The sequence below is a fragment of the Rhipicephalus microplus genome, chromosome 10, assembly GCF_043290135.1.
Source record: "Rhipicephalus microplus isolate Deutch F79 chromosome 10, USDA_Rmic, whole genome shotgun sequence".
In the NCBI taxonomy this organism is placed as follows: domain Eukaryota; kingdom Metazoa; phylum Arthropoda; class Arachnida; order Ixodida; family Ixodidae; genus Rhipicephalus; species Rhipicephalus microplus.
The window spans coordinates 34,641,270-34,669,187 of record NC_134709.1 but is presented as its reverse complement, the minus strand read 5'-3'; the positions used below and the strand labels follow the sequence as shown (position 1 = coordinate 34,669,187).

Below are 27,918 nucleotides of genomic sequence, written 5' to 3'. Positions count from 1 at the left end.
CAGAGCTATTTCAGCGGCTCTGCCAAAATGGTATTTCTGGCAGAGATATGCACACTCTCTTAGTCTGTAGTTGTCTTGCTGCGTTACTATGGACATTCTTAATCAGTTATGTCAAATATATGGGTGTAGGTGCAATTGTTACACTGAATTATTAACCAATCTATCTATGCACAGATAGTGATCAGGACAACCTTACATACAATGTGAACAACGTCATGGCCACATGAAACATTCAAGTCATATCGCTTTATACTGTTTTCTATAAACTGCAACGATTTGCTTCAGGCAATCTATTTAATCGAATTTTTCGATAAGCTTGAACTGTTGAGCAACCATTATTTAGTTCCTATTAAGAGGAATTCAGATAACAGAAACACAGCCAGAAGGTACTTTATGTTCTCCTTAATTGAGAGAGTCCACTTGCTGTCTTTGCTTCGAAACATCAAATATATCTGCACGCTCTTAATTTGCTCTGCAACCGCTCCCCTTTGCGTCTTGTGCAAGCCACTTGCCTTCAGATGGTCTAGCCAAGGGAATGGAGACAGGAAGAGGCGAAACGTCACGGGACTGGAAGGCACCAGCAAAGAGGTTGTGCATGTAGTAATCCAGGTATCTGCAAGGGGAAAAAGAAGGCAAGAAAGCATGCAATGGGGAAGAATGTTAGACTGTCAGAAGAACAGTGTTCAGAGAAATCAAATCGGCAAGTTTTGCACTGAAAACAAAAGACGACGTGCCAGACACAATAGGGCTCATGTTTATCAACAATGCAGCAGCCACAGTATACAAGGTCTGAAAGCCACAGTTGCACAGTAAATCACTGTACCAATTAGGTGTTTCATTTTATGTTCAGCAGTCTGCTACAAGAATGATATCAAAAACAAAGTTATATTTTGACATCTTGGTAAGATAAATATGGGGGTAACACTAGGAACCAGTCCATGATATAATTGCTGATCATACATGCTGACAAAACACGCAAGGTTAGAACAGAGCAGTTCTAAATTGTCACTCGCAAACCTACTCAGGCCTTTTACAAGATGATCAGGAGCCAGTTTATAGAGGCTCACCTTTGAAATACATCATGCATCGCAAGAGTCAGTGAAAGACCTAAACCCAATATAATGCAAAGATTGTTTTTACTCAATACATTCCTTTCTCATACTAATCTACAGCTCACAGTCACCCAATCTTGGCAATAGTGTAAGCGAAGTGCCACGTGAAGAACTCACAAAGGACATACAAAAAGTGAAAGAAAGAAAAATCAGAACAGAATCCTTGCACTATTTCAGTCTCTGCAAAGAACCTGCAGCAAGCTATCTGAGCAAAATCTTGTTCTCCATATACATCCCAATAAAATTATGAAAATTAAAAATGGGACAAATATCCAACTAGACTTGCAATTTTGCAAGTTCCTGCTTTCTATTTTTCACATGCACATTAGTTCAAGTTGTTGTGTCTAAGTAAGCTGTTTTATACTTCCAATTAACATTTTGAAGTCTAAAAGCTAACCTACTTAGACATGGCATGGCTCCAGCAAATCGAGTTTTTTACACACATTTGTCTCGTATTGAAATAAATGTGCAAAACAGATAGCTTGGGCAACCCACGAGTAAGCCAAGCTATCCACAACACTACCTAAAACCAGGCCCTTTATGCAATTCAGAATTTTTTCACAGTTGCAACAAATATCGCTGTCCCCAAAGGGCATAATTATATTAGAAATAACGGCCTACAGCGCAAAATACATCTAAACAGAAGTCGGAATGTAATAAAGCTGGCGTACAGTTTAACTAGCTTCTGTCCAAGGCTGCCCGGCCGTTCTTTGAAGCCAACTTCAGACTGCACTATTCCGTACGGGTAGAGGACATCAATTGGGAGCTCCACAAACACAGGGCCTGTAACAGACACACATAGTGCACTTAGCAGGTCACAAAAAAAAAGAGGAGCACACTATTGCAGCAAGATAGAAGAAAAAAGAAAGAAAACTGAAATGTATGAGCAAAACGAGTTGAAGAAAACATCTTTCTTGGCTAATTAGCACGTGAATTTCTGCTGAACACTGATGTATATAAAAAAATTTGACGGATCCCTCGTACGTTGGGAATCGACGTTATGCGAAGCATGCGGAGGGAAGGTGATGGTGTTGCAATTTTTTGTTGAGCGACACGTTATGAAATGACGCTAAATGTATGTACAAATTGTGCACACACAGATATTGCAGATGTTTATATAACCAGTTGCAGATGTTTATATAACCAGTTGTTTGCACTGTTGCAACAATATTAACAGAAACACCAGTATTAGCAATACCGGAAGGGATAAGCTGATATGAAGCCCTGGTGCTCGCAAAGATGGTAGCCCTGGACACTGCTTCATAATTCAACTTCAGCGCATGGCACCTAAACTACGATTGATGTTAACCCGCCTTGACAGCTGCATAACATTACACATGCAATGCTTATAAAATTAGATAACCAGCACTGCAACCGCAGTTGACGTTTCACGAACGTTAGAGCTTATTTGAAAAGTAGTTGCGAGACCTGGTGTGGCTATATAGTAGAATGCTTCATTGTCGCAAGGAATGCTCGGGTTCCATTCCTGCTGGGATGATAAGGCTATCCTAGATTTGAGCCCGGGACCTATGCGTTTTGAACACTTTGGTCTACCATGTGAGCTGAACAGGAGGCTAGAAATCGCAGCACGAGGGTGATTTAATGAACAGGTACAAACACAGAAACACACACCATGGAAAAAGACAGTTTACACTAGCCGTGTAAAGTTTAAGAAACAGCGAAGCTGATCGACCTTAGGGGTTTAATGTGGCCGTCTTAGCTGTATGCAAGGGTTTCCTTGGCGTAGACAAAAATTCAAAGCACAGCCTGTCACAGATTATTCAAGAATCTTCAAGCTCCAGCATCAGAACTGACAAGCAAAGCTGGCTGCGGCAGCCCCTGTAGAAGCGTGACCTTGTTGTCGCTCGTATTTGGCTCGCGCGGCGGCTGCGCGGACTGTCTCTCTCAGTGAGCACAGCTGATAAGCAGCGGTGCAGAGGGCTTTCTGTGGACACCCAACGTTTTAACCTGAGCTTCATTTCTACTAAATGATACAAATATGTCACTGTCGATCTTCCATCCCTGTCAAAGTACTCGTATTCATGGTGTAGATCTCTGGTAAGCATAGGTCGGCACTTTGAGAGACTACTCACTCATACTAACTCACCACAATTTTTTCAGCCTTCACCCTCACTCACGTTCATACTCACATCTACTCCCACTCATAGGCCTTCACTCACGTTCATACTCACGCCTACTCGCACTCAGAGTACTCACTCACGTTCATACTCACTCCTTCTCACACTCAAAGTACTCACTCACGTTCATACTCACTCCTTGTCACACTCAGAGTACTCACTCACGTTCATACTCACTCCTATTCACACTCAGAATACTCATTTACGTTCATACTCACTCCTACTCACACTCGGAATACTCATTTACGTTCATACTCACTCCTACTCACACTCATGAGCACCCACTCACGTTCATACTCACTTCTACTCACACTGAAAGTACTCATTCAGGTCCATACTCACTCTTACTTATACTCATCAGTACTCACTCACGTTCTACTCACTCCTACTTATACTCATCAGTACTCACTCATACTCACACTCACCATGTTCAAATGAGTATGAATGAGTGTGAGTGAGTGTACTCATGAGTGAGTACGCCGAGCTATGCTGGTAAGTGGTCAGTAATCTCGGAAATCACGAGACACAGAACAAACGTGTAGCGATGCTAAATCATAATTTAAAAAAAAGAAAGGAGAATTGCAAGCCAGAGTGTCCTGTTTGGAAAAAATTTGTCTGAAAGTACTTGAAAAATTCAACATGGTGCGACCTGTACTAGACACTGCGAGTGTGTCACCTGCAAAAAATTTAGACCTCTTCAATGGGACTTGCTTAGATGCTGTCATATTGTTCACACTACAGCTGCAAATAATGTGCACCTTGCCACTGTCAACTTCCGCACTGAAGCTGTAATAGGCGAACATACCTGGTGTGTCAGACTGCGCCTTCTGCAGTGCTGTTCGCAGCGTAGGAACAATGTCTCTTACTGTAGTGACCGTCGCCGTAAACTTGCACAGCGACTTGAATAGCGACAGCTGATCAATGTCTTGAAGAGCACCTCGCCCCTGGCACGTGAAAAAAATTTTGAAGGAATGAGAAGAGGTCACCAGGCAACTTGTAGTGCTTCAGATACAAAATAAGTTTCATTCAGAACTCATTTTAGATGTACAGGTTCTGAAAATAGAAACAAATGTTGAATTTCGGTGAAAGAGTCAGAGCAGGAAACGGACTCTACAAGCGAGCACTCGACTCAGGCGTAAAGCAATGCCTCCAAATCTGGGACTGGAATATACAACACATGCCGCTAGAGCGAGGCAGAAGTGGAAGTTCTATCTTTCAGGTGACAAGTTGCTCAGGATATGTTGCATGTAGTTATTCTATTCCATTTTTGAATTCTCTCAAGTTCCCGTTCATACGTGGCAGTTTCAGCGTTGCTGTCACTGTCCAAATGATCGCTAGTGCAGGTACTGGAGTTTTCCGACCATAAGCTGTCGCTAGACTAAAACCTCGATATAATGAACCCGGATATAACGAAATATCAGTTATAACAAATTAAATTAAGAATATTCTTGCAATAGACATAGTTTTAGGAATACACCTTTATAACAAATTTTTAGATGCAACAAACTTATTTTTGTGTAAGATGCAACTTCTTTATATATGAGGTTTGAGTGCATTATCATTTGTCGTGTGTTGCATGCCAAAACTATTACTTAATAACCAAGCACGCACTGATGGGAGATCCCGGATTATTTTGACCACCTAGAGTTCTTTAACGTGCATTTCAATCTATCTGCACAAGCGTTCTCACATCTCGACCACACCGAAATGTGGCTGTTACAGCCTTGAATCAAACTGCATCACCATACTCAATGACTCAACACTGCACCTTGGTAGACTACTACTACTGTAAGCTCTCTTTAAACAAAAGCTGAAGGGTCCAGGAAAATGTGTTGCGTTTAACAGGAGTTTCATTTACTGAAAGATGAACAGGGGAGCAGAATACAAGTACCAAACCAATCATATCAGAGACAGTTGTTCCATTTAGGCAGCAGTTCTAACAGATTTCCATTTATGGGGTCTCTTGGTCAGGTAACTATGGGCATAACTTCCAAAATCAAGAATCTTTAAAAATTAGTTAAAATTAGTTAAAAGCTTTGCTAAAACCAATTCTAATACTTACTTGTTCCTAACCAATACTTAGCACAGTTTTCTTGAGGTCGACCTTTACATAGGATATCAGAAAGACGCACAAGGCATCAGCATCCAGACTGAAAATAATATCTTCATTTGCTCAGCTAAAAGATTGCGAAAGAGCAACCTGTGACAATAGGCCTCTCTGAAGTGTATTGCATGCATCTGCATGCATCCTATTATTTATACAGAGCATTAACATAAGATTTATAATAATAATTACATAACATATATTAATATTTACATAATTATTTTACATTAATAGTACATACATATATTAACCACACTTTCGGACTGCAATGCGAAAATATTCACCCTGAAGCATGGTCAAACGTACTAAATCACAGTTTATTAAAAAAAAATGATGTAGTCCGTGCTTTCCTTAGCCAAATTGTCTGCTGGATTCAATTGATAGTGAGTAACAAAGAAATAAGCCCCTCAGAAAGATTTCCCTTCTCTCATGCGCTTGGGGGTTGTACTAGAAGAGAAAGTTGGGTAGTTGATGGTTCATGCTTGGAATGTAAAAGCAGACCAAAATTAGAGACAAGGACTGAAAAATAGACGAGACTGAGTTGCGAGTTCAGCGCCTGTGTTGTCTCTTGTTCAGTACTTGTCTCTATTTTTGCGCTGTTTTTACATCCCTAGCTGAGGGGGAAGTTTGAGGCGGGGTAGAAGGTATGCAAAATGCCTATCCACTATCAAGTTCACCTTGACAGCTGTGGCAGCTGCACCGCCAAGCAAGAGCACAGGCGACTCGGCCATCTGAGCATTCTTGATCGCAGTAACAGTGTTCGTCAGACCTGCAAAAGCGTTCTTGTTATTTTGCTAGTAAAGGTATCATTAAAGCTTGAGAGAGGTCACTCAAACCTCATATCAGCCAGCAAAGCTAATTGAACGACAAACCACAGTCCCTCGCAATTTGAGTTGAAATATTGTGCCCATCATCAGAAGTGGCCAAGATAACAGAGCTGGTTCTGCCATAAATAAAGATATGATGAGCTGTGTTTTAATTAGCAATAATTTAATTAACCATGTTGCAGCTAATAATGAGCATGACTGCCAATGCTGCTTTGTTTTTCAAGCGAGAGAATCAAAATCAGCAGAAGAATGCTCAATGCTTGGCAAAAAGTTTATATACCCACAGAAAAAACAAACAAAAAGCGTGTAATTCCTAATTAACAGATCAAATATTCGGTCACAAAGACTTGCAGCTTACAATGTACTAGACAATGCAACAGTACGTTTTGCATTGAAAGCATTGCATCAATCCATGCTTGGAATGAATAGTTAAGAGAAGCAAGTAATAAGAGCTGCTGTTGCAATTGAAAAAGAGTGACAAATTATAAATTAAGCCAGACAAATCGTACAGAGATCACAATTGATATTGCTTAAGGTTTGATTCATACATTGAAGAAAATATATTTCAACAGCTACCATGTAGAAGATCATTAAAAGTGTTAAGAGGTAAAACCATCCTAAATGTTACTTATGCACCAAGTCCAAGACAGTACATTGGGGAGATTGACGTAAAACAAGTACCTGGTCCAGCTGTGACAGCGGCTACCCCGATCTTTCCAGTAAGCCTCGCCACCGCATCAGCTGCAAAGACTGCATTCACCTGTTCGTACAAAAAATTGTGATCAAATAGTCCGTCGGACAGTGCTTCACAGACAAGATTCACAGGCCGCTTTACTATACACCTAGAGAAAATTGGTTGTTGAGCTAGTTGGTTCTGCATTACTGAAGCATTAAATTGATGACAGCTTATGCATAAAAAAAAAAGATATTGCTGCTTCCCTCACAACAGTCTAATTAGCAGGGAAGGTTTCTACAGATAACACTCTATTGTCATGCATGTATGCAGAAAGACAGCAAACTGACACATGTACATCAAAGGGAGCTGCAATATCAAATTAACAATAGCACATCAAAGCAGTTGTGGAAGTAGTCAAATTAATTGAGTTATGCAATAGATGGCTGCTTTATACACCAAAGTTTTTTCTTTGATAAGGCAAGCTTTCAGTGAAAGTCGAAAAGAAGCGTTACCCCTCCTGTTTAGAATGTTTGCCTCCAAGCATTGAGTGCTACATCCATAAAGGGTATTTATTTATGCAGAACTTTTTCCTGATAATAAGTTGTGAGAGTTGAACTTGTATTCATGTCTTCCTCGTACAAGTTAGTCTACACTAATTCAGCAAATACTGCACCTCATGTTAGAAAAAAGCCAGAGATCACAGGAGGTTTTCATTAAAATGCTGATGACTATGAAACCATTACAGAAGCGCAGCATCATCCACATACCTCATGCCTAGTGTCCACAACACGAATGCCTTCACGTTCTGCCGCCACCAAGATGGGTGAAATGTGACCACCACTGAGGCAGAACAAAAACTTGACATCATGTGCCTGAAAAAACAAAATCCACAACGATGACACTGGTTGTGTGTCGAGAGCCAATACACCAAGATGACCTGCAAACCCATGACCTTTCTTTTCGCTGCACTAAGCAGTTTTTTTTATTTTATGTTATTTCCCATACTAAATTACACAGGACTAGAAAAAGAAAGGCTGCATAAACAGCTTGAAAGGCACACTGGTTATGACCGTGCACGACTAGACTTGGCATCATAGCAAAATGAAGAAAGACTTATTTTAAATTTTTTAAAAGAAAGACAAAATTTAAATTCTCTTATTACAAATATTTGGCTGAAACAAACAAAAAGTTAACATGACTTATAGCAATAAAAGTATTTAAAAATAACGTATCCAATGGAGTACTCGAAGAGATATGCACATAGTAATATTCTTAATTTATATTGCTACGTGCCAGTGAATGGAGATGAAGAAAACAAAGCAGATAGACTGGCACGAGCTAATCTCTGTGGCTGGTGCTGCTCGCTTAACCGGCAGTAAATACATCTGTGACTACTCCTCCGAGCCGGTCTCCTTCTTGTAACATAATTGGTGGAGTTGTGTGATCCCCGTCCTCGCCACGGAACTCCGAAGTGGACGCTGCCTCGCGGCTTTTAACATTACCACTCAAGACTCAGCTACATCCTCTCCGGTCGCCCGCCCTTCTGCCCAGCCTGCCAATACAGCGCCCGAAAAAACTTTCGTGATGCTTCCCGCCCTCAAAGACCCTGGCGTGTTCTCGGGCCGTGAGGGTTCCGACGTCGACCAATGGCTACGCCTCTACGAACGTGTCAGCGCCACTTACAGGTGGGATCCCCCACTTACGCTCGCGAACGTCATCTTTTATCTCGATGGAACCCCTCGTGTTTGGTTCAACAACTACGAGCATGACATTACAAGCTGGGACAGCTTCAAGGAAAAGATCCGTGGGCTTTTTAGGAACCCCCCAGTCGTCGCCAAGCTGCGAAGAATGAGTTGTCAACTCGCGCAAAAAGTTCCACAGAATCCTACATCAGTTATATTCAGGCTGTCCTCGCACTATGCTGCCAAGCTGACAAAAACATGTCCGAGCCGGACAAAGTTGCGCATATTCTAAAGGGTATCGCCGATGATGCGTTCAACTTTTTGGTATTCAACAATGTGTCATCTGTTGATACCATTATTCAAGAATGCCACCGGTTCCAACAAGCTAAAAGTAGGTGCATCTCCCATCAGTTCCAGCGCCTCCCGAATACCACTGACACGTCCTTGTGTCTAGACATCTCATCCACCAGACACCTGTGACAACTTGACGTGACTCGTCAGGCGGGAAATTGAAGCGGCTGCTCCAGCTAAGGTATGACCAACGTCCCCTGACCCCTCTCCTCCAATTATGTTGCCCCTCATTCGAGCAGTTGTCCGGCAGGAAATCACCAGCTTGGGAATTTACTCTATTTCACCGCCTCCCCGCACCAACCTCCAGCCCCAATACACACCTGCGCGTCCCTGCACGGCCATTTATATTCCCGGTTATCCTGCGGCGCGCTAGTAGGGGCAGAAACGTCTGCGCAGAACCTGAACAAATTAGAGGTGTTACAAAAAAAAGTTCTTAGAACATTTAAAAACTTTTATGGGCTTCCTGGCGAACTTGGTCCTCACCAGCTCTTTATAAACCATGATCTTACCAGAGCAAGTGACCTTTAAGCATTTAAACTCATACTTCATACTCACAAAAACAAATTTCATCATCATTCGGTTGACAGCTCCTGCCGATACACTCTCTTAAATCAATGCAGACAAGTTCCCATTTCTCGCACATGTTACGGATAATGCCTTTTAAGATATCAGATACATCAGATTGAACAAATTTTCAACTAGTACCGAATTCCAACTGCCTGAACATAAGTTCAGGAGACACGTGAGAAGTCTGCTGCTCAACATATAGCATCTGCTTAAACGGAACTATCTGTATTTTATCATGTTTTTGGATTTAATCCTTTTGTATAAAAATTATTGTTTTTGTGCAAGTGCACACAAGATTTATGTAACCCATGTACAATCTGTGTGTTTGCTTTGTTTACTAAAAACAAACAAGCTCTTACTTTGGCCTATGCATGTTTAGTTAATTCCAAAATATTTTTAAATACCTTCTTTGGGCTCTCTCAAGATGTCTGCGACATCTTTTCACTGAAGGACCTCCAACTTGGTGTGTTGGAAAAAAAAACTTGACTTATACCTCCTAGTTTTCGCGGGATACACAAAAGCTTATGACGATTTTTGCTTGAATGTGCCGCGAACAGAAATCGAAGAAAGCCACAGTCCACCGAAATGCGAAGGAACTGGACGTACCTTAAGCACGTCGGCTACCAAGTCACCGCCATTCCGTAGTGACGATTTGTCGACCTGCGGCCAGAGAGAAAGACACGTATAATATTTCCTACGACTAATTAGAAACTGAGTTCGCTGTTGGGCTGTTCCGTGAACATAGTCATCAAGAAACGACACACAATTTAACGGAATAAACAATGACGCTTAAATCTGTGTGCGCTGTCTAAATCACGGCCTCCTCTGGTCAAAATATTGATTCATATCTCGCCGTTAATTCATTTTTCTGTGGTGTCTTGCGCTTACATCGCGAGGAAAATATTAACCAGCACTATCCGACCGCTACTTTAGAACTAATCATGAGACATTGATTCTCCTGTGCCGCTCTAAAGTTATACAGCGCATATGAACACGATAAATAAAAGCATATGCACTCTGCGCGTGGTGCACGCATTTTAGCGAGTTTCAGCACTGCCTTCGGTTTACCACAACACGTCTAAAGTCTGCGTGTTTGCGCATGTTTTTTTTTTTTTTTTCGGTTCGTTAACGTTTGGTTTGCCTGCTTCGTGGTTGTCCGCAGTATTGCGCGCTCACAAGCGTGCGCTGAGCGATCAGACAAAACTATTCGGTTCTCAATACACGCTTTTTCTTCTTTTCCTCATTGGCGAAAAAGCGTGTTCGGGCGGGATCACCTGTCTATCGGGAGAACGAGGAACTCACCTTGAAACGCAAGTTCGCGAGCAGCGACAACTTCCTGCTAATGCCCGCTATTAAACCGCCAAGCACCATGACTGCTGCTGGAACCCACAGGTCTGCCAATGTCGGGGCGCTCAACAGAGACATCATGGGACGATACAACAGGTTGGCGTTACGAATAATACAAAAAAAAATGTTGAGCGCGCGCGCGCTCAAGCACACTACGCAGCCGTGACGGCAGCTCACGCACCTGTTAGAATCGGGATGAGTGCAGCGGCCGAATAGCCGGAAAAAGAGAACACCGCACGCACATAACGAAGAGGGCGCAGTAAAACAACAAATGTAATTAATTCGACCTCAACAAGAAGCACTGAACATAGTAAAGTTTCCGCCACAGAAGCAAAACCCGGAATACGCGTGTGCAGTTACGTCATCTAGCGGTTAATTGCAACTTGTTGTTGTAAGCACACCTGGGCAGTACCGCGTATCTGCATTTCGGTAGCGAGAGACATCTCAACATTGAAATATTTTTACTATGTATCTACTGTATTGCAATGCTATGGAGAACATGAGTATTTCCTTAAAGATGACTTAGGTGGATGGATGCTATGAACGGCAATGAAGGTGTCACCAGGCCCAACAAATAAAGGAAAAAAAAAATCCCTGTTTCTTTTAAATTGATTCGTTTGATTCATTCATACGTGGGATTTAACGTCCCGAAACCATCGTGGGATTATGAGAGACGCCGTAGTAAGGGTTCCGGAAGTTTTGACTACCTTTTTTTTTTTTAAGAGGCCCTGAAACACTTATTCAAGTAACCATAAGATAAATTCACTGAAAGAGCTTCTACACCGCAAAAAAAAAAGAAAGAAAACATCCGTCTAGTGAGAGTGGAGTTGCAATGATTTGTTGAATGCTGCAATTGCACTCTTTCTTTTCTCGTTCCGACGAAAGCACCGAAAGCTAAGCAGAACTCGAGGGATTGGCATGGGCAAGGAAAATACGTCGCGCACGGCTTGTGACCTTGAGCACTTTTTTCTTCGAATGCGCGGCTTGTCAGTGTGATCGCGCGCGCACGCGTGGACCTTAGCCACTAGAACACCGCAGCGGGGAAGTTGGCCGAATGTCTTGATTGTCTATTTCGATTATAAAAAACAAAAGATGCAAATTCATATCCCAGTACTCTGTCCAAGTTATTGAGGAACCTACCAACCAACCAACATTCAAGACAGAATGTCCTTATTTTTGACACTACTTGCTTTGTCCTTTAACTGTCTCTTGGCATTCCTATCGCCTGTGTGTTCAGCCTACCATTGTCGTCCCTGAAACCCAAGGCTTCATGTAGGCCCTGTGGGGAACAGAACTCATAAATGTCACAGCAAAATATAGCGGAAGTGCTTCAGTACCTGCATGACTAGAGAAGAGATATTGCCATGCTGAGGAACTCTCCGGCCATGAAGTCGATATTTAATCGTTATAAAATTAACTCGTGCTCTTCTGCAGCAGCAAAAAGATTTTTTTCTTGTCCATGATTTTTTTCTTGAGGCCAAACTAAGTCTGTTTACACGGCAGCCTATATCAGAAGCTGCTGTAGTTTCAGTGCATTTAAAGAAACACTCTTCTCAGACAAACAGATCTTGTGAGCTGAATAAATGCATGCATTCTTTATTTAACAGGTGTTTGTAAATGATTCGAGGGATACGCCTGACTTGCAAGTTCCATTGCGTGCAACGTTATTTACTATATTCACGATTGCTGTGCTTTACGTCTTCGCGGAGCATCAGCATCCTCAAAATAAAAAATATATATATATTTTAGTATCCGTTTTTCTGTATGAGTATTCCAGGATACTTTTTTCGTCTTTTTATAGAAGAACCTTCTAAATATCCCATTAAGTGTCAATATATATCAATATCTGTATTTTAGGCTTTCAGTACATGCATTTTGAGCCGTGTCAGTATTACGTTGGAGAACTCTGTTGCGACAGATGTAAAATAGCGGTGGGGAGAGACAGAGACAGTATAAACATTTATTCAATGACAAAAAAAAATGATTTTGGTCTTCATAACTCGGGAGGACATCTACAGAGAAGTTTGAAGGAGGACATTCTTGCCGTGGTCCAACGCACCGTCATTAAAAGTTCGAAATTCAGGACGAGACCAATCTTATGAAGATACAGCTCTTAAATTTTTCCTCCTGCATACTGCCATTGTGTAACCTTTCTTCAGACTATTTTATGAAAGTGCCTGGTGCCGAGGAAACTTTCTTTGTGCCTCTAACTTTAGCATTTACCTTGGTGCCATTTGTTACCCTTCACAAGAAAACCCTAGCGAAGCACCAGATTTTGAAAATTCAAGCTTCTCTGTGCTAATGTATCTTTGAATTCTTTATTTACATGCAGGGACTGCCCTCATCTATATTCATGGATGGTATCTCACGCAATGGCCACCAAAATGCCATTGTGTACACATAGCTTTGTTTCAATAACAATTTCTACTCGTCTATCCCCTTCAGGCATGAATTAAGATGCACTGCCTACAAATTTGTCAAATTCACATAACTTCAAGGCACTCAGTATTACATTCCGAGAAAGTAAATTAAGCAATGTGTTGTGAATTTTTCCTTAATTCTAATTAGTATGTAATCAAATATTTCATTTTCTTGCAGTCATGTTCCCTTTTGACATGAAAAGAATGAAATCACGGGCTCCAATTGTGTGCACAAGTAGTTTTAGGTTGTACTCATTTTGGGAAAAGAAAAGTGGTACCTTTTATTTCAGTCCTGGCGCTGACACGTCAAACGTAGCAATACCTTCACCAAAGTGATAGATTACAGTCATAGGTAGCACACTGCAGTTTAAATTGAGAACATAAACTGCGGTGAAGGTTCAATTCACTCAATGAGAAATTATGCATCTTGCTCTCTCTGCACCACAGGTTGACACAACTAGCATAAACAAATTGTGTACACAGACGTAACCAGTGCCTCTGAAGGTCCGGTATGTTATGTGCTGCTAGCAAATAGAATGCTTCAACCAAGTACCTACAATCACCAAGAGTGCCACTTTCAAACCTGCTCTAGAAGATGTCAACTTTTACATGTCTTACACGATCTAGTATAGTTGTGGCAAAATTTCACCCAGCAGCCCTTTCTAGCACAGAGAGAGACCTATACAATGCGTAACCACAGCAATCACACAATGTTTTCTTACCAAACTCACTGCTCACTTTTTATGAATAAGAAAAATGAAGGCCCTCTCTTCAAAGTACCGTACAGTTATGTTTAAGGTCTACAGCATAAAAAAGACAGTGAGAACCTCAAGGAGATAGGCAAGACTGTGCTGAAAAAAACACTATTACAATTAGATTTCATAAATACGATAAACATATAATCCCAATTTTATCCACACAATCGTGCAAACGTTTATTCAACACGTTCCGTATTCTCTGCACTGGCACGCATGTCATAAAGGCGGTCATACACCCTCTCGTAAATTCGCCGAATGATGAATATTTCGTCGACCAGCGCCTGTGTGACCATTTGCACAAAGGCGAGCAGGATCACAAAGACGAGGCAAGCTCCCGTAATGATGGTGGCATTTTCGCGCATGAGTCGATGCACTGCGTCGACACAGTTGCCAGTGTACACTGTGAACCAAGCATCGTAGTCGGTCCTGTTCAACACTCCCTGACCACAGCTCAGGTTCACCACCTACAAATAAAGCACATCACTTGTATGCATTTAAAGCACTAAAGCAACTTGTATGCATTTAAAGCCCTAACACTGCCAACAAGACTTTGGCACGGTGGTGTTAGAACAGTAGCGACATTTGCTTTATATCTGCACAGTAAATATATAAACCTTTAAACTCAACTATAGTGTAACTTTTAATGCATTTATTATTGCTGACCGCACAATACGACTTTTAGGCACTGAAACAACAGACATAGTGAGAAACACGCAGAACGCCTAAATTTTGTAGTGCCTAGCAGTCATGCTTACGAAATCGCACCACAAGATGTGTCAATATTTCTCAGTGCTATGTTTCAAATAAGAAGGATTGCACAAAAAAAAAGAAAGAAAAGAAACTGCACAGAAGCAAGAAAAAGGGACAGAACTTGCACAAGTGCCGTCACGTCTTTGCCTTCTGTGCTGTTTCATTTTCCCCGCAATCCTTCCTTTCTGAAACAACGCATCAACTAGCCCATAAACATGTGCTATTAGACTGGTATGCTAACAATGCTTCCACTCACCCCCCCCTATCCTTCCTATTTGTTTCATGGACATGCACCACGTCGACTTGGAGGACGCCTGAGCTTCACTTTCAAGAGTAAATGCGATGGCACAGTCGGACCATGTCTGTACTGCCTTTCCAGTCACCAGCCTGGCTTAATTTCTCAGTGCAGACTCAAAGCGTCTTGCAAGGTAAGCAAAAGTGCAGACACCCTCAAGGTCCGATATGCCTGCATGCGGCACAACAAAACATGACCACACGGCAGGGAAAGGCCACTTAAGAGAGCTGCAATGGGCACTTTGTGCCATCTCACCGGTGTTGTATAAAGCCATGAATGAGCCTTTGAGATGTGCATACCACCAATGCTAAGTTGTGTGTATAATAAAATAGCTCACCGTTAGTATGCTAAAGAATGTTTGCACGATGAAGAAGCGGCTAAACATATCGCACTACGGAGCAAGGGTTGGCATGTTTGAATCCCCGGTCACAAGCGAAATGAAGATTTTTTGTTATTCCTTTATTTGATTCTACCTCGAATTTTTGCTAATGAACAATAATGATTTACCCACTGCTGCTTCCTGTCCATACTCCCCTACAACATACCGGACGGCCTCCACAATTGGGGCACTGGATTGGTGCAATTGGGGTGTTTGCCACTGTGCACAATCTTGGAGGCCATGCTTTCAGTTTGTTCTGTTTCTTCTTTTTTCTTTTTCAGATTATTGCATTTGAAAGTGGGGTGCAGCCTATACACGACGGTGGCTTATACACGAGTATAAACAGTTTGAAGTGTCTCTTTAAGAATGCACCTTCATTACTGATCATATAGATCATAGATGATCTATATGAGTCTTTATATGAGTCTATATAGATCATATAGACTCATATAAAGACTGGACATTTTGTTTTTCCCAATTTTTATGAGATGTGGCACTTACGTGGTACAGAGCCATTCAGTCAAGTTTTCACAACTACAAGCACAAAATCTGCAATCATTCTGCAATTGCGCACCCTCACAAAAGTGATTGCCAGATTTATTCATCAACTTGTATATGCCACACAGTAGACTACTAATTTTTGCATACCCATTTCTTCTACTAGCATTAAATTCACCAGAGAAATTGTGAGTTCAAGTGATCTTCAACGTCACCTATGCAGTTAAGAGATACCAGTTAATTCAATGCTCCGAGCCATTATTTGGAATTTGTCGTGTAGAATTGATGTCAGTACTTGGGATGCAGAAATCTAAATTTCCTTTTTTTTGACATTTATTCTCATTTGGACTTGCACTTTCCAATTTCACACTGCCATGTTGAGGGTGCAGTTCTTATGTGAGTCTATGTGGCACCACTTCTTTGAAGTTGCTGCCTTCTCAATGCCTAATGAACAAAGCAAATTACTTGCACACCTCTTCAGTGCTGTTTCGCCTGCAGCAGGAGTAAGGGACCGAGCAGCGCTCACTGCTGGGATTAGTTCGCGAGCAGTTGAAGTACATGTTGCTGTTCCAGTCCCGGAAACTCCTTTGTGACAGCCCGCAGCACTGCAGATCCTGCTGTATGTGAGAACACCCAAATTATACAAGGCTGCGATTATTGCTAAACAAGTGCAAATTAAACTGGAATGCTTTATACCTTACCCTAGCATAGTATGCTCTGGTGGGATCAGGTGTGGTTTACTCCATATGCTCTGGTGGGATCAGGTGTAATTTTACTCCGGCAAGTCCGGATGTGATAAACACATCAAGGGACACTAAAGGCAAATGGAAACTTAGTCAATACAGATAGATAAATAGTAGGTGAGGTGATCTAGGGCATCGATGTTTATTTATCATGCCAATTTAGAGGCAGAGATATTGTAGTAAATGTTGGATACAAGTTGGGGCTCCAGCAGGACATTTTAGTACAAGCGTGACACAACGCCACCTCACAATGAATCTGTCCCCAGTGCTTAGCCATTCACGATACACAGACCAATGCAGCATGCAATAAAATGCTAACTCGGCGATGCTAATTATTTCTTGGAGAATGAATCCTTTCTGCATTACCTTAAACAGTGCGCAAGCTGGCATTCTTACAAAGATTTCATCTAACAGATACCAATCTGTGGACATGAATACAATCTTCTAGCTTTTATTACCATGCAAATAACACACAGAAGCTCATTTCTCAGCTGAAATGATGACAAAGCATCAAAAATGCTCCAAATTTGTACTCGGGATTTGCTTCTACAGATGTACCAAGCTGAAATTCATTTTTCACTAGAAGTGAACAATGCTGTCCTTGCTTGTGAGCATTTTACTTTGCGACAGGTGACAAATGCAACGTTGCAAGGATGGCCTCACCAGGCTATATGGTGCCCAAAGAGGTTTAGGAATATCTGAAGAGGAGGCTGTCCATTGAAATTAAAGCCATCCGTGGCCATCTTAACCACGAGAATTCATTAATAACAGCACACAGGTATATATACAGGATGTTTTTTTTTTCTATACAGATTTTTTTCTCAAGGTTTTCTTATTGTTCCCGGTGAGGTTCCTGCGTGGCATGCCATCACTTTATTTATGTAAAGGGAAGTTCTCATGAGACACAGCATGGAGACTGCCCTTCCGGCGCACTTGGTGCACTCAATTCCTGTATCTCCGGCATAGTGTTCGGGAAATTAGACGGCGGATCTCTCGAACTATGCGCAATATTTTAGATTTTAAAAAATAAGGCTACCGATAAATTGTGACATACAATAACTTTGCCACATAAACAACCACCCTTAAATTGATAATAAAAAGTTCATTTTTTGTCAAGTCACCCTGTTTAGTGGCAGATATAAAACATTTCCTACAAACAGATTGCTTGCTCTAGAAGTACATATGATGCACTGGTTTTAGCGTAGAAACTTAAATGCCACAACTACTTGTATAAATGATACCAGTAGTCCAAACAAGACACTCCAATTTTTTAAATTAGTCTAGAATACAAATTAATAAAGCAAGAACAATTTAATTGTGCTTACACAGTCTCCAGCTGTTCGGTCAACTCACAAAGCATATGTGTACGTAGGCAAGCATTGACTTTACTGTTGTTGGCATCATTCAGCATGGGCTGTCCCTACAGAATTTTCTTTCTGAACTTCTTTGACAATGCACGCCACCAGCTAATGGGCAACGTTACTAACAGCACGTCCCCAACCTCTCGATCAACGGAAGGGCGGGGAGGTGCTGCAATGGCTTCCCCTCCCCCCTAACGGAGAACCGTGTGCACGCCTATGGGTAACATCTGTCCTCTATCTTTACTGGCGGCGTGAACGTCTTTCCATCAAGTGTACCTACCTGTCGCAGTGTTCTAGTGGTCAGGGTGCTCAACTGCTGACCCGCAAATCACAGGATCGAATCCCGGCCACAGTGGGGCCGCATTTTGGATAGAGTTGAAAATGCTTAAGGCCCATTTACTTAGATTTATTTAAGTGTACGTTAAAGAGTCCCAGTTCGTCGAAGCTTGCAGAGCCCTCGGGGAGGGCATCTCTGCAGTCATAAGGTGATTTTGGGACGTGAACCCCGTTGTTTATTATTATTACTGTCATCTATCTTACCTGTACGGAGTCAATGAGGTGCTGCAAATCGGGGCTGTCCCGGTAGTGCACGACAAGACGCGTGCTCAATGTGTTGCGCACCATGCGCTTCAGCTGCGAGGGCAGCGAGAACACCAGCAGGCCCACGATGAAGTTGAGCAGTAGCAGTGCAGTGATGAGCGACGAATAGGCGTTCAGCAGACAGGTGTTCTCGCGCAGTGCTCCAACGCAGCCGCAGAAGGACAGCAGCACTAGCAGTGTGCCCCCCAGCATCACCGTCAGCTCCACGTGCACCACCAGTTGACTGTACATGTTCGAAATTCGAAAGCTCGCCTACGTCATTAAGTGTCGTAATATAATAATAACGTATCACGAAATCATACAAAGATTACTAAATTCATACTTCATTATAACAAAGTTACATTTTACACAAAGATAAGTTCGCCATATCCGAAAATTCGTTATAAAAGTTTATTACTAACACTATTGCAAGATATACGAAAATTCGTTATAAAAGTTTATTACTAACACTATTGCAAGATTATTTTTCGATTACTTTGTTACAACCAATATTTTGTTATACCAGGGTTCGTTTTATCGAGGTCTGGGTGTATGTAGGTAAGAAGGGGAACCGTACAAGCTTACAGCTCATTTCTTTCTTGGACACAATCGATGAAACCAAGAGCCAAGGAAAGAATCAGGGGCGTAGCCAGAAATTTTTTTAGGGGTAGGGGGCAGCTCCCTTGATTTTGGGGAGGGCACTCCCCAAAATGGTCACTGATCTCTCTGTATTTTATGGAAAAAGAACAAAAAAATTCAGAGGAGGAGGGGCACATGGCCCTGGTGCACCACCTCATGGCTACGCCCCTGGAGAGCAGAGAGAGCATCATTTGTTATTGTTTTTCTAGTTTCATTGTAATGAATTACAGTTATGACATCAATTGAAAAGAATTAAAGTGGATGAAAAAGAACCCTTTTTATTCCTGGGATTCATACCTACAGCCTTCAAATTAAACATCCAATGCTCAGCCGATTGAGCTACAATACAGTGCACTTAACTTGCCAACGTCTGTTGGGTATTTATATGCATTTAAAGCTTGCAAGTGCTAGCCAGCATCACTCATAGCCAAGGCAGCGAATGTAGAACACACTTTTCTTGCCAAGAGGCATCACGAGCACAAAATTCGATAATTGTGGGTTCAGACCCCACCGATAAAATGAGTACTTTTTTTTTGTCTACTTCAATTCTTCTGTGTTGAGGTCACAGTCACTACAAGTAATGTCCCATCTGCTTTCTTTGGCTCCATTGTCTGTTGGTTTTAAAGATTACTAAACTGTATGGAGAAGCCAGTGTTCAACTCTGTCGCAGCTCATAGGCTAGTAAAAGCCAAAAGGGTTGAGTGTAAGGACAGCATAACATATCACTTTAGCAATGTACTGGACGGAGGTAGCATTAGCAGTGTCTTTTGATGCTACAATCAAGGGCAACTAAGCTATAACAATGTTGGCATAAAGCCAACAATGGAAGTATTCGCTTGCCTCTGATAAGGAAAAATAGGGAGAGCTGGTATTGATAGAGAAAGGTTCTGGAGAAGGTGGAAGATTGAAGAGATGAAAAGAAATTGCAGACATGAGGCGAGGGAAGAGCAGATGTTTCGAAGAACTGACTTGTATTCATCAAATTTTCAAAGGCTTACATCGGCATATGTTCATGTGCACGTTTTGTACGCTTTCCTTAGACCCAAACATGAAGAGGAAAGGGCGAGAGCGCAAGCAAGGATGGGGGAAGCACGGGCACAAATTGGGTGAACCGCAAGAAAAGGAAAAAGAAAACGTAATGTGAAGAAGAAAACGCATCCTTGGCAAGCAACATCACCTCCACTTGGGGACTGGGTCCTGGGCTTAGCTCGCTCGCCTCGTGCTGATCGTCGCCGGCATCTGCTTGACCGTTGCACTGTCCCGATCGTGTTTTCGTCGTAGGGCCACCGTCGAAATACACGCCAATACACCCCTTTTCAATTGGTGGAGGGTGCTGACATTCCCCGTCGCTTGAACCTGGGTGCTGCCATTTGCCGTCGCCTAAACCTGGAGCTGCGCAACCGAACGCTACCTCCCATCATGGCCACCAACAATGCGCAGCCTGGCTCTTCCACTCCATCCTCCAGCAACCCCGGCATTCTTCGCTTCCGAGAGCCGAAGGTCTTTAGCGGAGCTGATGAGACCGACGTAGAAGACTGGTTCACCAACTACGAACTGGTGAGCGCAAACAACAAGTGGGATGACGCGGACAAGTTGACGAACGTCATCTTTTACCTCGCTGACGTGGCCGAAATGTGGTATAACAACCACAAAAACGACATTACGACGTGGTCCATCTTCAAAACATTGTTTGCTGACGTTTTTGGCCGACCCGCTGTCCGCAAGTCCAGAGCCGAACAACGCTTGCGGACTCGGGCACAATAGCCAACGGAATCTTTCACCAGCTACATCGAAGACATTATTGGTCGTTACAACCGTGTGAACACCACCATGCCCGAGTCGGAGAAGATTAAACACATCCTCAAAGGGATAAATGACCGCGCATTTTAGATGCTCCTGGCCCGTAACCCTGCCACCGTTGCGGAACTTGTCACTTTGTGTCAAAGTTTCGACGAGTTGAGCAAGCAGCGCGCCCTGACTCGGCCATTTTCCTCACACGCCGACTCGCTCTCCAGTCTCACTTCCGTTCCCGACCACTCACCAACCCTGCAAGAGAATAAGGACTTTGTGCGTGAAGAAGTAGCTCCGCAGTTGTAGCAGGCAGCGCATTGACGATGCCCTTGACAGCCTCCAAGGAGCCAAATTCTTCTCCTCCTTAGACTTACGGTCTGGATACTGGCAGGTTCCTATGGCAGAAGCTGATCGCCAGAAAACTGTGTTCATTACACCAGATGGCCTGTATGAATTTAACATAATGCCTTTTGGGCTTTGTAATGCCCCTGCCACGTTTGAACGACTCATGGACAACACACTGCGTGGACTGAAGTGGTCTGTGTGTCTATGCTACCTCGACGACATTGTCGTTTTCTCTCCCGATTTTCCTACACATTTGCTTCGGCTCCAACTGGTTCTGACGTGTTTAACCAACGCTGGGCTCCAACTGAACCTTAAAAAGTGCCGCTTCGCCGCGTGTGTGCTGTCCATCTTAGGGCACATCGTGTCCAAGCATGGTGTTCTACCCGACCCTGCAAAACTGCGAGCAGTCGCCGAGTTCTCGAAACCTACTACACTAAAAGAATTACGCAGTTTCATCGGACTATGCTCGTACTTCCGGCGCTTCGTTCGAAATTTTGCGTCGATCATGTCACCACTGACCAACCTCCTACGCGGTGACGCAGAACTTTCACCCTGGTCTCCTGACTGCGACGTCGCGTTCGCCACGCTCCGTAGTCTGCTAACATTGCCTCCCATTCTACGGCATTTCGACCCAACAGCTGCAACGGAAGTTCACACAGACGCTAGCGGGGTTGGTCTTGGCGCTGTTCTCGCCCAGCACAAGCCGGGCTACTCCGAATACGTCGTCGCTTATGCGAATCGCACGCTCACTGAAGCTGAGGCCAATTACAGCGTCACTGAAAAAGAGTGCTTAGCGCTAGTGTGGGCGCTTCGCAAGTTTCGCCCTTATTTGTACGGTCGCCCATTCGACCTGGTAACGGACCACCATGCACTTTGTTGGCTCGCCACATTGAAAGATCCTTCTGGCCGCCTAGCTCCGTGGGCACTGAAAATCCAGGAGTACGACATTCGCGCGATCTATCGCAGCGGACGCAAGCATTCTGACGCCGACGCCCTGTCCCGTTCGCCTTTACCTCCCGACTCGGCTTGCGGAACCACTGGTACCAACTCCATCGCATCTCTCGACCTGGACTCGTTTGCCAGTGAACAACACAAGGACCCATGGATCGCTTCCCTTTTTGACTGTTTCTCTGGATCGTCAACCACTGTGGTATCACGATCTCTCCGACGTCAAGCTGCTCATTTCGCCATTCGTGATCGGGAGATACACCGACGCAACTACGCCCCTGAAGGTTGTAAGTGGCTCTTGGTTGTCCCCCGCAGCTTGCGATCACAAATATGCACCACCTTTCACGACGATCCCCAATGTGGCCATGCTGGAGTTTTCAAAACTTACGAACGCATTCGCCGTCGCTTCTACTGGCGCGGAATGTATAATTTTGTTCTAAAATTCGTTATGGGCTGCCCTGACTGTCAACGTCGCAAATCACCGCCTTTTCACTCGTCCGGGGCACCTCAACCGCTTTCGTGCCCTGCCAAACCTTTCAATCGAATCAAAATTGATCTCTATGGCCCTCTACCGACAACATCAGATGAAAATCGGTGGATCATAGTCGCTGTGGACCATTTAACACGCTACGCTGAGATCGCCGCCCTTCCAAGTGCCACTGCGCGGGACGTAGCGTCCTTCGTCCTCCATCGATTCATACTACGACATTGTGCTCCTTGAGAACTACTAAGTGACCAAGGACGAGCCTTCCTATCAGAAGTTGTCATGGCTCTGCTTTCTGAATGCCATGTTGTTCATCGCAAGACCACGGCATACCATCCGCAGACTAACGGGCTCACGGAGAGATTTAACCGCACACTTGGCGATATGCTCGCAATGTATGTGACATCTGATCATACTAACTGGGATCGCATTCTTTCATTCATCACGTTCGCATACAACACCGCGGCACAGTCCACCACTGGATTTTCACCTTTCTTTCTCCTTTATGGACGCGAACCATCCCACACCATCGACACTCTCCTTCCATACCGTCTTGACGCATCTGAATGCCCATCTGTGTCCGAAGCTGCCCGAAAAGCGGACGAGTGCCGTGAACTCGCACGCACCTTTACGTCACAAGAACAGCAGCACCAGAAAGAAAACAACGCCGGCTCTTCACGAAGCCACAGCTATTCCCCAGGATCATTTGTATGGCTGGCTGTTCCTTACCAAACCCCCGGCCTTTCCTCAAAACTCGTCCCGATGTATGAGGGTCCTTACCGCGTTTTGGAGCAAACCTCGCCGGTGAATTTTCTCATGGAGCCACTTTCCCCATCTGACGACATGCGCCGGCGTGGACGTGACATCGTCCACGTCGCCCGCCTTAAGCCATATTATAGCCCTCTGCCTCCAGACTCTTAGGTCACCAGCATGGCTCTTTTTCGGCGGGGGAAAATTGTGAAGAAGAAAACGCATCGTTGGCAAGCGACATCGCCTCCACTTGGGTACTGGGTCCTGGGCTTGGCACGCTTGCCTCGTGCTGATCATCGCCGGCATCTGCTTGACCATTGCACTGTCCCGATCGTGTTTTCGTCGTAGGGCCACCGTCGAAATACACGCCAATAAACCCCTTTTCAGTAAGTAAAAAATATAATGAAGAAAGTGGAGGTCGAGGAGGGGATTCAAGTCGGAGATGAGAAAAGAAGCACACAAAGTGACTGTTGATTCCTACCTGTAAATGTTGAGAACAGTCCCAGAGGGCTCGGCAACGCTGGCCCGCGTCGCTGTGCCAATGTAGGCATACAAGCCGCCGACAAAGAGGAAGAGGCCGAGCACCCAGAGAACACAGTTCATGACTATGAGCGGGTAGCGCACAAACGGGTTCACGTCCAAGTTGAGCGCTGCTGCCTCTAGGCTCGCAATAATCGATGCCGGTGTCGCAGGGCATGCCGGTGGTGCAGGGCGCGTCTGTGCAGGGTTCCGGGCACCGACATCTGCACGTTATGATCAGGCACGGGCCATTTGGTACGTATTCCACAATGAAAAATGCACATAAGCGAATTCACAGCTTTCAACAAAAAAAATTAAGCCACTCAAACCCGGGGGCTCTGGAAACAGTTGAGGAAGAACAAGGAGCTTAATCACCAATTCCTGTTTGGACGAGGGAGCGCCATCCAAGACAGTTGTACACAAAAGCAGGGTTCAGTACAAACTTTAAAATTACACACTGCACAATCGGATGTTTTCTATTTAACATATTATGCGACCTATTGAACTCACGAACTTGAATCATTTCAGTATTGTTTTCATATGAAGCAATTAACAAGACTTTTAGACAATGCTTGCTTATATTTCCTGCTTTATTATTATTATCTCAATTTCTTTCTCCTCATGAATTTCATCTCCAGATTTTATTAGACATACAAAAAACTTAACTGAATTAAACTGGACTAACCATGCCGATAAAACAAACCTTTGGTCTGGGTAGCAATAGAGGCATAGCCGGCAGTGTCAAGCCTGTCCTTGGCAGACAAATGTTTCTGTTCCTTGGCTGTGCCGCTGTCCTTGAGAAAAACACGCGGCTTGGCTGCTCTCTCCTGCACCGCATGGTAGGCAGATATTGAGCCGACCGAAAAATTTATCAAGACCGTGCATGATTACAACTGAAGTCCCTTCCCGGCTGTGGCGGCTGCATTTCCGATGGAGGCGGAAATGTAGTAGGCCCGTGTACTCAGATTTGGGCGCACGTTAAAGAACCCCAGGTGGTCGAAATTTCCGGAGCCCTCCACTACGGCGTCTCTCATAATCAAATGGTGGTTTTGGGACGTTAAACCCCACATATCAATCAAATCAATACAACTGAAGTCCAGCATCAGCTGAAACTAACCACCAAAATGCGTACACGTTAGGGCTTACAGAAAGTTGTTCTCAAAGAATGGTTGGTTTATGCTTCAATCCCACGCTACCTTGTGTAATTTGTGACTTCGTGCAATCGCACAGAAAATCTTACCAGTCCTTTGAGACCATTTGTCACATGGGAGTAGCCAAGAGGTGGTTCAAACTCTCACTAAAAATTTTGAGTATTCCTTGTGTATATACTATACATGCATGCACAAACATACGCATGCAGGTATAGTATATGCACAAGCAAAACTCAATTTGGTGAGAGTTTGAACCACCCCTTGGCTACTCCCACGTGACAAATGGTCTCAAAGAACTGATAACATATGCGTGCGTGTATGTTTGTGTGCATGAACATATGTAAAGTACTACTGAACCTCCCCCCCCCCCCTTCAAAAAAAAAAGATTTGCTATGCTCCCAATTTGTGAAGTGCCCCATAAAAATTGAATATATGACAATCTGTGTGCATAATTTCTTTAAACTCAAAAAATATATGACAATCTGTGTGCATAATTTCTTTAAACTCAAAAAAATGTTGCAAAATATTAGTGGCTGGGGAGCCACAGGCATATGTACCAAATTCTGTCAAAAATGGCTGAAGGCCAGTAGTGCTTCTCTGAGCAGCTTTCTTGAGGCCTTAGCAGCACCTTATTTGAAACGAACCAGTGCAAGCACTATAGGCAATGTATTTTATGTCTTGTATATATAATGCAAGATGTTTAACCTCATCGTAGGTAATGTTGTCATTTTTAGGTTTTACTAAGCAAACATACATTTCATAGATACTAATTGTTATAGACACTAAGCTATAGGCACTAAGCTTTACGAAAAGGCTACCAATTAAAGGCAACGTTTTAGGCCTAGTCTACATACATGTCTTACGACTTCCGTCTGCAGTGCCAACAATGCTGCTAAAGCGAAACAGAATCACAAATGCACAAATAATAATAATAATATTATGAGTAGAAACAGGGAATTCAAACCTCCATGGCTGAAGCAAATGCGTGTCAGTGTCACTGAGGTGACAAGCTGTCACACACCCAGATCATGCAGTTCTTCTTCTTCTTCACTAGGTGGAACAGCTTGGCAGATGCCATGAGCATGTGAGAAAATAAATCTGCCCAAAGTCTAGCGATACAAGTTAATCTATATATGTATACATGTCATTTTAATGTATTTTTTTGCACACAACAATCTGTATATGGCACATGGTTATATATCCATGGTTATATATACCAGCCTCTTTTGTCTAATGATGGTAACTTAATGCAATTTCATAAAAGAAGAAAATGAAGGCTCACATGAGAACTTGAGGTTCGATTCTTTTTTTCCGATTCAGAATCCCACTTTTAGGCGTAATGTGAAGATACATCAATAAACTGGGACAGTATTCTGGTCAAAAGCCTGTTGTACAGGCAGTGGGAAGACAGGCTTAACAATATTTAAACATTAGTGATAGTAGATTACATGAGACCATTCCTTCCCCACATGTTAAGAATATTAAAAGATAATAAATCATGCATCCATTACTGGCAAAAAAACAGTGGAGATCACTTGTGCATCATAAGGAAGACAAGGAAACAATCTCCCAGAAAAGCAGAACCTAATGACACAATCTTCAAAATTTGCACATATGAATAATGGGCATTCTTCCAAATGTGTAAATGTAATGGGAATTTTTCCAAACATACAATATACATACATACATACATACATACATACATATATATATATATATATATATATATATATATATATATATATATATATATATATACATAATAATACAATATTGCCAATCAAACAATTAATTGGTAAGCCTCATGCATGTGAAATAAGCTTCATTATTGTTTGCCACACAGATTCAATAACAGAAAATAAAAATTAGATTGCTGTATTGCTGTAACCATGATGTAGCTGAAGTGAGAGAGAGAGAGAGAGAGAGAGAGAGAGAGAGAAAACATTCATTGTGTAAAGCTTGTGAGAGAAAACATTTATTGTGTAAAGCCTGCAAGTGAAGGTGGGAGGGGGAGGGTCCCTCATTCCAGGAACCTTCTGACCTGGACGACCCGCCGGGCTCGAGCGACGAATCGATACTGGTCGACCAAGTCCAGCTGGGAGATAGCAGCCTCCCATGCTTTACTTAGTAGGTTTGAGTACGCATCTGTCGCTGCTGCTTATAGCCTTAGGACCCTTACTTTGCACTGCAGTAGGAGGTGCACCAGAGTGTCTGCCACATTGCAGTGAGGGCAGATGTAGCTATGCAACGTTGGGCTCATAGCAATAGTATGCCGTGGGTGAGCGCGCTGTTTTGAAGGCCCCTGTAGTCGGTGCCTTCGTCTCTTGAGAGTTTTGGATGTGGCAGAAGGTTATGACCTGCGTCCGAGACGATGATGTTGCAGTAATGCACGATTCGTTAGCGGTACGAATTTTTCTGCTTTCCTTGTGTTGTTGAGCGGGAGGCACCTCATATCTCGTGCAGGGATGCCGGCTGATGCATTCGTGGGCCATGGTGTGTGCTGCTTCATTTCCCTTGAGACTTTTGTGACCTGGAACCCACACGACGCATGTGCTGGAAGCACATAATAAATTAAGCCAGCGTATTTGCTTGCATGCTGGCCATTACACATGAAGGTTCTCAACACGATAGTCAAAGTAATGGAAATGATTCAGTTGATGCTCTCCCAGATCAAAGCATTCACTTGCCTGACTGACAGAACTAA

At 43.3% G+C, this 27,918-nt stretch overlaps 2 protein-coding genes across 4 annotated transcripts in view; both read right to left on the bottom strand.

Annotated features, from left to right (window-relative positions):
- The window catches only part of LOC119181035 (2-hydroxyacyl-CoA lyase 2), a 42,713-nt gene extending 31,419 nt beyond the window's left edge, over nucleotides 1-11,294 (bottom strand). Inside the window, exons 1-9 of one of the 3 annotated variants that reach the window (XM_075875425.1) lie at nucleotides 10,986-11,294; nucleotides 10,760-10,851; nucleotides 10,064-10,117; nucleotides 7,625-7,729; nucleotides 6,863-6,941; nucleotides 6,032-6,123; nucleotides 4,056-4,194; nucleotides 1,784-1,895; nucleotides 513-613 (exon numbers count right to left, since the gene is read on the bottom strand). In XM_075875425.1, coding sequence (XP_075731540.1) covers nucleotides 513-613; nucleotides 1,784-1,895; nucleotides 4,056-4,194; nucleotides 6,032-6,123; nucleotides 6,863-6,941; nucleotides 7,625-7,729; nucleotides 10,064-10,117; nucleotides 10,760-10,828 — 751 coding nt within the window. In that variant the 5' untranslated portion in view covers nucleotides 10,829-10,851; nucleotides 10,986-11,294. Of the gene's footprint in view, nucleotides 1-512; nucleotides 614-1,783; nucleotides 1,896-4,055; nucleotides 4,195-6,031; nucleotides 6,124-6,862; nucleotides 6,942-7,624; nucleotides 7,730-10,063; nucleotides 10,118-10,759 lie in introns of all 3 variants that reach the window. The other 2 variants (XM_075875424.1, XM_037432208.2) reach the window with 2 other exon arrangements.
- Nucleotides 11,295-14,121: 2,827 nt separating this feature from the next.
- On the bottom strand, nucleotides 14,122-26,879 carry LOC119181036 (tetraspanin-33-like). Its single transcript, XM_075875427.1, has 6 exons — nucleotides 26,179-26,879; nucleotides 24,767-24,890; nucleotides 24,026-24,287; nucleotides 18,549-18,831; nucleotides 16,378-16,521; nucleotides 14,122-14,446 (listed from the first exon to the last, which is right to left on the bottom strand). The coding sequence occupies exons 1-6, from the start codon at nucleotides 26,182-26,184 to the stop codon at nucleotides 14,159-14,161; spliced, it is 1,107 nt and encodes a 368-aa protein (XP_075731542.1). The 5' UTR covers nucleotides 26,185-26,879; the 3' UTR covers nucleotides 14,122-14,158.
- Between the last annotated feature and the right edge of the window lie 1,039 nt (nucleotides 26,880-27,918).